General features: G+C 35.2%; 2 protein-coding genes across 2 annotated transcripts; both read right to left on the reverse strand.

Moving 5' to 3' along the window:
• Nucleotides 1-785: 785 nt before the first annotated feature.
• Nucleotides 786-1,995, reverse strand: LOC136230240 (flavonol sulfotransferase-like). The gene has a single exon (XM_066019247.1). The coding sequence runs from the start codon at nt 1,928-1,930 to the stop codon at nt 956-958; it is 975 nt and encodes a 324-aa protein (XP_065875319.1). The 5' UTR covers nt 1,931-1,995; the 3' UTR covers nt 786-955.
• A 6,899-nt stretch (nt 1,996-8,894) lies between these two features.
• LOC136230299 (flavonol 3-sulfotransferase-like) lies at nt 8,895-9,952 on the reverse strand. The gene has a single exon (XM_066019333.1). It carries the CDS (start codon nt 9,920-9,922, stop codon nt 8,948-8,950), a length of 975 nt encoding a protein of 324 aa, XP_065875405.1. The 5' UTR covers nt 9,923-9,952; the 3' UTR covers nt 8,895-8,947.
• Between the last annotated feature and the right edge of the window lie 2,182 nt (nt 9,953-12,134).

A 12,134-nucleotide genomic window follows, 5' to 3' on the forward strand; every position in this document is an offset into this window, starting at 1 on the left:
TCTGTTATAATGAAAACAGAGGGTTGCTAATACCACTTTAAATAGTTGAAGGGGTAAATGGATCGTCCTGTAAGTTCAGGAAGCAAAATAACTAAAAGTGACGAGTTCAGAGGCTGCTAAACCAGGGGCTACGTATGGTTTAGGCCTTTATTTTTTTTAATGACCCTACTTATATTAAAATATAATTTTACGCTTAATAATTTTATTACATTCTCTCTCCTTAAATTTTTCTCCTCCATACATTTCCAACTTTCTTTCTTTAACCTATCAAAATCGTAAATTTCCATAGTCGGACATTTTTCCTTCTAAACAACTTTTTTTTTTTGGAAATATAGATAATTACTTTTTTCTTTGCTCTAATTTCTTATTAATTGTCTGTGTTCGATTGCTCTAATTTCTTATCAATTGCTCTAATTTCTTATCAATTTGCTGTGCTCGATCTTCTATTTTATTGTTCTTCTTACTTTCTACTGAAGCCGGTAGTGAGTTAATAGAAAATTCTGATTTTATAAAATAAATGGATCGAATAGCGGTGAGTCGATATCTGCTAGCAGAAATATATGTATTACAGTAGCGTTTACCTGGACCCTAAATGACTAAATGAATTTGGCTATTCACTGTTAGATCTATGCTCATTAAATCTATACCTTAAAATGCTTTGGATATCCAAATTAGAATTACAATGGGTATATTACAATGGGTATATATTTAATGGTGAATGCTCAGATGAATGTTGCTGATATGTGTTATACTATCATGAGGCACAAATATATGAGACCAGACTCTTCATTTAAGGTAGGCGATCAAGAAATTAGTGTCTAATAAAAAAAGTACACCATTATTTAAGTACATCATTATTTAAGAAAAAACAAAGAAATTTTAAATTGAACCACCAAAAAGGCGTTTGGTTGTTCTTTTTTCACTTCTATTTAACTTTTCACCATCAAATTCAACCTTAGAAATATAACCCGGAGCCGTTGAACTTCCGGCGAGTAATTCCGTCAATCCTTTCAGCCATTTCCGTCGTTAAATAGTTTTTCCAGTCTCCAACTTTACCTTTCCTGAAATACGCTTCATTTGCAATCCTAAAATCACTTCTTTCCGTCGAACTCTTATTCACATCTAAATTACTCAATTTCTCAAAACTACATAATTCCACAATTTTATCCACAACACCATGTTTCTCTTCCTCTTCAGAGAAGCCACATCCCATAAAATCAGCCATCTTTTTCACATAAAAGCAAGTATCTTTCTTCAGTTCTTCATATTTCAAAAACAACACTCTCTCAGGAAACTCCAAACTTGCCTTCCAATACCCCATAACTTGATCCCAAAACGGTCCACAATTGGTAACTCCATTGCAGAATTTCTCATACGCCTCCTCGAAAGGTATCACCTCAGCATCGCTATGCTTAGATGTGAAAATATATTTAGAGACAAGAACATCCTTTGGATCCCTGCACAAATAAATGATTTTGCAATCGGAATTCAGAATTGATTTCGGTAAGGAATCGAAAGGAACATGAGTGGAAAGTAATGGAATTTGGGGGTTTCTTTTTCCGCCGAAAAGATAAATGTATTCTATAACAGGCACGATTTCATGTGGAAATTTAGAGAGTAAAGGGGAATCTTGATCAGAATCGCCATTGATATACTGTGTTCTTGTGTGAATCGCGAAAGCTAAGGCCTTGAGCCAAGTTGTGCCGGATTTTGGAGCGGTGGCGAGGAAAATATCAGTCGGTTGAGGTATGAATTTTTGCTGAAACTGAATTATGCCTTTTAGGGCAAAATCGTAGCACCAAAATTGTTGGTATTTGTATAGATTTACTGAAACTTTCCAGGCTGGTTCTTGGGGAAGGTTTGAGAAGTTGATTTCTTCATCGTCTCCTTCTCCGGTGGAAATAGGAGCGCCGTCGCTGAGATCTGTCATGATCTGGCCTTGTTTGCTGTAGACTTCGTTTGAGCAAATGAATGGGTATAGACTTCCTTGCTTCCATCAACTTTATAAATTGAAAATTTAGAAATTTAATATGTAAACGTGGAAGGTGTTGTCTACAGCAGACAAGGGCAGATCATGACAGATCACCACTTGTGTGTCAAGATCTCAAAAAAAAAAAAAAAAGTACTAAATGTTAAATTCTTTTTTCCCAAGAAGTTTAAATTTTATGTAGATAGATTTTTTTTTTTTTTTTGAGCTTACAATCGAAAATATTATTAGACACTAGGATGTGCATCCTCAAATATAATGTTCGCCAGTCAATGTGGCGTTACAATCAAAATAAAATCGTTAGCATTGAAATGGGCTTGCCTTGTTATCAAATGGGCAGCACCGTTCGCTAGACGAGGAATAAATAAAACTTTAAAACTAGGATAAGCTGACAGAATATGTTTACAATCTTGAATAATTGATCCGAACTCACAAAGATCAGCTCGATCGAGAGGAGTAGATGGCGTCTATAACCATTTTGGCATCAGATTCAAATTACACCGCCCTATAGTTCTGATGCGCGAGCCAGATCATGCTAGTGCAGAAGGCCAGCACTTCAAGTACTGTTGTCTACTAATTAATTGATAAAATTTCAGCTCAAGTCTCCAAAAAAGTTGAAGACCAACCTGCTCGGATCTCTTCGGCCACCAGAACCACCTTGATCAGAGGTGGTTCCTGGCCCCTGTCTCTTCACAGAATCAGTTCATGTGGTGTGTTAATTGAATGGATGGTTCTTGGGGAAGGTTTGAGATGTTGATTTCTTCATCGTCTCCGGTGGAAATAGGAACGCGGTTGCTGAGATCGGTTGAAGATGGTTCCATGACTGGCCTAGACTTCGTTTGAGCAAATTAATGGGCATAGAGCATGTTTATAAATTAAAAGTTCAGAAATTTAATATGTAAACGTGAAAGGATGTTGTCTAATAATTAATTGACAATTTTGATGTACTTGTGTTAATATATCCAAAAATATGTTAAAAGGTCTTTTTCCAAGGTTTATTTTCTAGAAGTTCCCCAAAAATTTGGTGAAAAGGAAATAAATAAATAGTTTTGATCAGGTGAGATACTTAATGGACAAACTTTGACGTGTTAATACCGTTTCTCCGATTATATCCAAAAAGTTTGATTAACTCGTAAACTTTTAAAATAGGTTAAGAAGCTTTCAATTTATTTAAAATGTTTATAGTCTCTTAATTTGCTTAAATTATAGTTAATTGGTTACTAGGTTGTAAATAAATAAGTTTTATGTGAAAGATGTGTTGTAGACGTCTTAAAAAAGTCAAACGAACAAAGTTGGGTATGGAGTTTTAATATGAAAGAGGACATTGCTTTACAGTTGAGTAAGTAAGAACTTCATTTTTATACATTTTAAGTAAGTTTACGAACTTATTGGACATTTTAAGTAAATTGAGTAGACTCTTAGAACACTTTAACAGTTCAAATAAGTTGTCTAGGAAGCAAATAATATATTAAGCCATTTTCTACTCTTCGTCCCATGCAAACCTTTGCAATTATCGGATGTGGACTCTATCTCAAGCCCCAATGGCGAAAGGGATCTTACACCGGTGAGTAACTTGAGGTTTTTCCACATTGTTGACCCAACCAATACGGTAAGGTCTAGGATGTGGTACGAGAACCAAACCAAACTTATGGATTTTTATGAATTTGCTCCGAAGATAATATTTGGATGTTATCAATGAATAATAGGGTTAATTACAAATAACTACCATGTGGTTTGGCCGATTTGCGATGTGGTACCTGTGGTATTTTTTTTACAAACGCAACCCTATGGTTGCAAAATCTTACATGTTTTTTTTACTTTGCCAAATTTGGCCGATAACTACCTCAGAATGAAAATATTCAAGAATTAAACTTGTTTGGTATCATATTTACTATGAAACCATATTCTTAATTTTTCAAAATCATCATTTTTGGAGTTTTCTCTCTCTAAACATTTTCTTTCTCTCTCATAAAAAACAACACCTAAATGACCTCAAACCAAAAAAGTTGAAGAATTAAAGTTGCTTAAAATACCATTTAACTCTTGAAAATTTTCATTTCGAAGTCGTCATCGGCCAAAATTGGAAAAGTAAAAAAAACATGTAAAATTTTGCAACCATAGAGTTGTGTTTGCAAAAAAAAATACCACATGTACCACATCGCAAATAGGTCAAACCACAGGGTAGTTATTTGTAAATAACCCTGAATAATATGGATAACCACCTGGTGATATAGTCGCAGAAGAAGGAAATGGAAGGATCGCTGAGCAGGGAAGCATCAAATTTACAGTGCTCGATAAAATCCTTAAGCTCAGTGAGTTTAGCAGCGTCCATTTGAAGAAATAGGGAAGACGAGAAGGACAACAGAGAAGAGAATAAGGTAGTCGGAGGTGTGGAAAAGGCAGCCATGGAAGGGAGCTGTGTTTTAGTGAGACGAATGAGATGGGAGGCGATTGCAAATCAGAACATTAACCCAAAATCCAAATTTATACTAACACTATTTGGATCGGCCTCTTAAAAGAGCCGATGCAAATAATATATTTATTTGCACCGGTCCTTTTAAGGGGTCAAAATGGCATTAAGTAAGATGAAGTTGAAGAAAGCAGTAGGACCTGATGGCATCCCTATTGAGATTTGGAGATGTTTGGGAGAAAGAGGAATCGAATGGTTGACGACGTTCTTCAACAAAATTTGGAGAAACAATAAGATGCCATCAGAATGGAGGAAAAGTATCTTAATCCCTTTGTATAAGAACAAATGCGATGTCCAAGATTGTGCCAACTATCGGGGAATCAAATTAATGAGTCACACTATGAAACTTTGGGAACGAGTGATCGAACAAAGGCTGAGGAGGACAGTGAAGATCTCGGAAAACCAATTTGGCTTTATGTCGGGAAGATCAACTATGGAAGCCATCCATCTAATGAGACAATTAATGGAGCACTATCGAAATAAGAAGAAAGACTTGCATATGGTTTTCATTGACTTGGAGAAAGCATATGATAAGGTACCAAGGGAAGTACTTTGGTGGGCCTTGATAATGAAAGGCATTTCGCGGAAATATATTGACATCATAAAGGACATGTATGAGGGAGCATGCACGAGTGTACGTACTAGTGTTGGGAAGACTGAAGAGTTTCCTATTACGATTGGAGTGCATCAAGGTTCCACACTAAGCTCATTTATTTTTTCCATCGTTATGGATGAACTAACAAGTTCACTTCAAGATGGTATACCATGGTGCATACTGTTTGCAGATGATATTGTGTTGGTTGATGAGACGAAAGAAGGAGTGGAGAGGAAGTTGGAACTATGGAGACAAACTCTAGAATCTAGAGGCTTTAAGTTGAGCCGAAGTAAGATAGAATATTTGGAGTGTAAGTTTAGCGGCCATAGGAGTAGGGAGGCAGGGACAATCACCCTAGATGGAAGAGTTGTTCAGACCTCGGATTGCTTCCGCTATTTAGGATCTATTATCCAAACGGATGGAGAAGTAGATGGAGATGTTTCTCATAGGATTAAAGCTGGTTGGTCGAAGTGGAAGAGTGCTATGGGTTTCCTTTGTTACCCAGGCATGCCTAATAGATTGAAGGGAAAATTCTACCGGACGGCAATTAGACCAGCATTGTTATATGGTACGGAGTGTTGGGCAGTGAAACACTGCCACATCCATAAGATGTCGATGGCGGAGATGCGTATGTTGAGATGGATGTGTGGTCATACGAGAAAGGATCGGATGAGTAATGAAATAATTAGGACAAAAGAAGGGGTCACATCTATTGAGAATAAAATGAGAGAAAATCGACTAAGGTGGTTTGGCCATGTGAGACGTAGAGCGCTTGATGCGCCGGTTAGGAGAACCGAAGAGTGGCAAAGGGATGTAGTGGTGAGGGGTAGGGGAAGACCTAAGCAAACTTGGAGGAGGGTGATCGAGAGTGATATGAGTTTATTGGGAATTGAGGAAAATATGGTAGTGGATAGGACGGAGTGGAGGGAGCAAATTTGTGTAGCTGATACAACTTGATTTCACGGTTTTATATGATGGTTCATGTTAGCCGATCCCGAATCATTTCGGGACTAAGGCTTTGTTGTTGTTGTTGTTGGTCCTTTTAAGGGGTCGATGCAAATAATTCAATTGATATTTGCATCGGCCCTTTAAAGATGAAAATAATAAATGTCATCACGTTTGCGTCGGCCCCAAATAAAAGGTTGATGCAAATGGAGCTTTTGCATTACACTTTATAAGAGTCGATATAAATGGTCATTTTTCCATTAGTGTTTAAATGCGTTCAATCTGCAATTGCACGATGTGGTGTCTACTGTTATATCACTATAATTTCAATCTTACTTTTATTTGTGGTATTGTTTGCAATTTACATTACTTTTAATTTGTGAATCTAATTAATATTTTAAAATATAAAATGGGTTAATTTTAAATAAATGTCACATGACTTCACATTTTTTGCATATCAGTATCTATAGTTGATAAAAAATTTATTTTTCCAAAATTGACCAATAACAACCTCAAAATGAATATTTTCAAGAATTAAAGTTGTTTAGTATTATGTTTACTATGGAACCACATTTTTTATTTTTCAAAATCATCATTTTTAGAGTTTTCTCTCTCTAAACATTAATTTTTCTCTCATAAAAAAACACCACCTAAGTAACCTCAAACCTAAAAAGTGAAGAATTAAAGTTGCTTAAAATATCATGTAACTCTTGAAAATTTTCATTTTGAGGTCGTTATCGGTCAAATTTGAAAAAATAAAATTTTTGACAACCACATGTACCAATCTGTAAAAACACATAAAACCAAATGGTTTTATTTGAAATTATCCCTATAAAATTTATTATTTATGTTATTAAATATATCATTTTTAATTTTAGCAAATTTTCTAACTTATTTGTAAATTAAGCAAGCTTGCAGTTACACTATCAAACTTACTGCATAAGCATTTGCAAGGCAATGGAAATGCTATAATAATTCAGCTCAATTGACTTTATGTCATTTCTTGTGTGATAAAGTGAATAAAGTCGGAAGTATGAATATTTTATAAAGGTTTAGAGTTCGTTTGGTTTACCTGCTGTTTGTTGTTACAGTTTGCTATTGGGAAAAATTGCTTTCGAAAGAGCAGGGATTCTATGTAAAAAGCTACTTTTCAACTATAAAATGTAAACAGAAAATTCCTAACCAAACACCTAAAACTCTCCATTTTAAAGTGAAAAGACAAATAGAAAAGTAAGTAAATAAACACTCCCTTAATTCACGTGTTGCCCCCATTGCATGCCCCTCCCTTCATCTATGGGCAGTGACATCATATTCGGTCATATTGCTAATGTATTGCTCAACAACTTGTTCATGTCCTAGAAATAGATCCGTAATGCGGGGGTCTATATCATCAGAGCATATATATATGCCACACCAACTAACAAATGCATAGTTAAATTAGATGCAAACATGGATAATTGTGTAGCAAATAAATAGATAAAAACTAGTGGAAAATCTAATTGTGACAGTGGGATAGGCAAGGCGAGAAACGAGTTAGGAAAGAAAGATCATCCCCATAGGACTAACATTAGGATGATAAATCCTAGTCATGAACCAAAACTGCGAGTATGAATAAATTGATCATTGTATGCATGGTATTATATGTACTATTAAAGTTTTAATAAGCTTATCTAATTCGTTTTTTTTGTTATTACAATTGGAGGTTTGTATGGGAATTGAAAAGGGAAGCGGATATGTAGTTCATAGACACCTCCTTTGTATGGGGTGTATTGGGGGCCTCTCATCTTTAGTGACCAACGGAATACGTCTCTATTGAGAGAATATGCATGCATCAAAGATAAATAAGAAGAAAAATAAGAAGAAGAAGACTATATAATAAGGTAAATATAGAGATAGCTTAAATAGTAACTAGCCACACGGGTAGGGCTGTAAATGAACAGAGCCGCTCATGAGCGGCTCGGTGATCGGCTCGATAAAAGCTCGGCTCGATTTGTAAACGAGCCGCTCGTGAACACGATTTACTGGCTTGGTTCGTAAACGAGCCAAGCTTGAGCATGCCAAAGCTCGGCTCGAAAGCTCGCGAGCAGGCTCGATTAGAACATTTATGAACAAATTTTAGTTTTGTAGCAAACTATATATAGTTTTGTGTTAGTTCACAAATATCTGAACTTAATATTATTTCATTTGTTATTAGATGAGTTCGTTCACAAACATAATAAATGAGTAACAGACGAACTATTTGTAAACATCTTGTTTATTTATTCACGAAGTTTGCTTGTGAGCTTGTTTATATACACAATTAAAGAGTTATTTGTGAGCAAACTTCACAAATATAATTAACAATTTACTCACAAACAATTCATGGTTAGATAATTTTCTTATTGAACCAAGTCCAAAAGAGGATTTTGGGCTCGAAGCTCGGCTCAAGCTCGTTGAGCAAGCCAAAGCTCGACTCGGGCTCGGCTCGTTAATTTTATAGCAAGCTCGGCTCGGATTCGAGCTTGTTAATTTTATAACGAACCGAGCTTGAACAGACCAAAACTCGGCTCTGCTCGGCTCGTTTACAGCCCTACACACGGGTGACTCTTGTGCGATTATGATTGCCTTGTTTAAAGATTTGTTCTAATAAAATAATTGTTTTTTTGTGCAGAATTCGACCCGTGGGATTTCTTTTTAAGGAACGAGTGAATTCGCATCAAATATGTTATTTTTATTTTCTTCTTGGCTAATATGTTTAATTGAATTCAATTATAAACATAATTATGTTTAATTGAATTCAAATTTTTATGTTTAATTGAATTCAAATTTTTATATATAAAATTTTATGTGCACGAGTATGTTCGGGAAAAAACAAACAAACAAAAACAAAGAAATTCAGCAAAAAAAACAAACAAACAAAAACAAAGAAATTTCAGTTGAACCACCACAATCAAACTCATCAAATTCAAACTTAGAAATGTAGCCCGGAGCCATTGAACTTCCGACGAGTAATTTCGTCAATCCTTTCTGCCATTTCCGTCGTTAAATAATTTTTCCAATCTCCAACTTTACCTTTCCTGAAAAAGGCTTTATTAGCAATCCTAAAATCACTTCTTTCCGTCGAACTCTTATTCACGTCTAAATTGCTCAATTTCTCAAAACTACATAATTCCACAATTTTTTCCACCATTCCAAGTTTCTCTTCCTCTTCAGAGAAGCCACATCCCATAAAATCAGCCATCTTTTTCACATAAAAGCAAGTATCTTTCTTCAGTTCTTCATATTTCAAAAACAACACTCTCTCAGGAAACTCCAAACTTGCCTTCCAATACCCCATAACTTGATCCCAAAACGGTCCACAATTGGTAACTCCATTGCAGAATTTCTCATACGCCTCCTCGAAAGGTATCACCTCAGCATCGCTATGCTTAGATGTGAAAATATATTTAGAGACAAGAACATCCTTTGGATCCCTGCACAAATAAATAATTTTGCAATCGGAATTCAGAATTGATTTAGGCAAGGAATTGAAAGGAACATGAGTGGAAAGTAGTGGAATTTGGGGGTTTCTTTTTCCGCCGAAAAGATAAATGTATTCTATAATAGGCACGATTTCATGTGGAAATTTAGAGAGCAAAGGGGAATCTTGATCAGAATCGCCATTGATATACTGTCTTCTTGTGTGAATCGCGAAAGCTAAGGCCTTGAGCCAAGTTGTGCCGGATTTTGGAGCGGTGGCGAGGAAAATATCAGTCGGTTGAGGTATGAATTTTTGCTGAAACTGAATTATGCCTTTTAGGGCAAAATCGTAGCACCAAAATTGTTGGTATTTGTATAGATTTACTGAAACTTTGCAGGCTGGTTCTTGGGGAAGGTTTGAGAAGTTGATTTCTTCATCGTCTCCTTCTCCGGTGGAAATAGGAGCGCCGTCGCTGAGATCTGTCATGATCTGGCCTTGTTTGCTGTAGACTTCCTTGGTTCCATCATCTTTATAAATTGAAAATTTAGAAATTTAATATGTAAACGTGGAAGCTGTTGTCTACAGCAAACAAGGGCAGATCATGACAGATCACCACTTGTGTGTCAAGATCTCCAAAACAAGTACTAAATGTTAAATTCTTTTTTTTCCAAGAAGTTTAACCTAAAATTTAGTGAATAAGAAATAAACAAATAGTGTTTTTTTTTTTTTTTTTGGCAAAAAAGCATCACGAGGTTCCTGATCTTTCCATTTTCGATATATAAAATTTATGATATTTTATTTAGATATATTAAGTCTTTGATATTTTATTTTTGATTCCATTAAACATTTTGTTATTAGAAAAGTTAAATAAATTGGATGGTATTAAAGCAGAGAGTAGTATGATGATGTATTTGCTTATCTTCTAATCAATTTCAGAAAATATAAAAGTGATATCTATAAATTTTATTTAGATAGATTTTTTTTAGCTTCCAATCGAAAATGTTATTAGAGAGTAGGATGTGCATCCTTAAATATAACGTTCGCCAGCAAATGTGGCGTTGCAGTCGAAACAAAACCGTTAGCATTGGAATGGGCTTGCCTTGCTACCAAATGGGCAGCACCGTTCGCTAGACAAGAAAAAAATGAAACTTTAAAACCAGGATAAAATGACAGAATATGTTTACAATCTTGAATAATTGACTCGAACTCAGAAAGATCAGCTCAAGAGGATTAGATGGCGTCTATAACCATTTTGCGTGTGATTCGAACTGCACCGCCCTATAGTTCTGATGCGCGAGCCAGATCATGCTGGTGCGGAGGGCCAGCGCTTCAAGTACTGTTGTCTAATAATTAATTGACAACTTGTGTTAAGATATCCAAAAATATGTTAAAATGTCTTCTTCTAAGGTTTATTTTCTATAAGTCAATCAAAAAATTTGGTGAAAAAGAAATAAACAAAATATATAGTTTTGATTAAGAGCATCTCAACCATTAGAAAAGCAATATTACAAGTCTCCAGATCAACTCTTAAATAGACAAATCTCATAAGATACCTTTATTTAATTAATAATAATTCACTATCTATTTTATTATTATTATAAAATAAAAAGTAAAAAAATATTATATAACGTGTAAAACTTATTGAATAATGTGATTGTGATTAACTATTAAGGAAATTTTGAGTTGAAGTTGTTTTGAAAAGAGAATTGTTAGAAATTGATAAAGTGAAATGATTAGAGGGTGTGAATCCCTACAACCATTAAAGTTGCTTTTAGATTAATATTTGACGGCGTAAGATATCATTTATCAAAAAGTTAACGAAGAAACGAAGGAAAAACCCTACGAAAAGAGTCAAAAACGAAGAAAATCAAACGCACCGAAACGAAGACGGTAAATGAAGTCGGAGACGGGAATAAACACCTGTGTCGCGACCGAGATTCCCTAATCTTGGTCGCGACACGCGTCCTCCTAACCTCTCTCTCCTCCATTTTTGAAGACCAAAACCTGCCCCCCTAATCTCGGTAGAGATTTTCCATTCTCGGTAACATCAAATTTACTGTCAGCACAATATACACATATTCGATTTCAAAGAAACGCGTCCGTTCGAGTGGATAGAAACGTCTCTTCGCAATAGACACGTCCCCTAGACACGACTCTTCAACATCCATAAATAAAGAGTTGATTCAGAGTTGTAGAGAGATTGAGAGTTAAGATTTAGTACAGAATTTATGCAGAAATTCTGAGTCAAAAACGATTCAGAGTTAGAAGTTCGATTTTGTAAAAGCGATATGATGTACACATTGTTTATTTATCAATTACAAACACAGTAGCATTTAGATTCAGATTAAGATCTATTCGAAGATTAGTTTACATTTTGGTAGTAGAAGAACCATCTCTATTCCGAAGATTCAGCGAGAAGATTAAGTAGCGCATTCGATCCTGGAGCCTGACAAACTCTAACGAGGTTTGAGGAAGGATTGACAACCCGGACTCACTAAGTCCTCTTGAATGCTTCCATGCTTTTTATTCTCTGTAAACTTGTATCAAATTCACATTTCATCTAATAAAGTTCATTCGATTCAACATAATTTTATGTAGCACTTTGGTAAAAGATCTGAAGTGAGTTCTAGTGTTTTCATTAAAACGTAGTTAAATTCAATATCTTTACAAGGAAACTTTATTGAACACTTAAGCAAAT

Source organism: Euphorbia lathyris, chromosome 5 (assembly GCF_963576675.1).
Source record: "Euphorbia lathyris chromosome 5, ddEupLath1.1, whole genome shotgun sequence".
Taxonomy (NCBI): Eukaryota; Viridiplantae; Streptophyta; class Magnoliopsida; order Malpighiales; family Euphorbiaceae; genus Euphorbia; species Euphorbia lathyris.

Coding starts and splice junctions, on each gene's coding strand:
- LOC136230240 (XM_066019247.1), bottom strand. CDS start 1,930: ATGACAGATCTCAGCGACGGCGCTCCTATTTCCACCGGAGAAGGAGAC.
- LOC136230299 (XM_066019333.1), bottom strand. CDS start 9,922: ATGACAGATCTCAGCGACGGCGCTCCTATTTCCACCGGAGAAGGAGAC.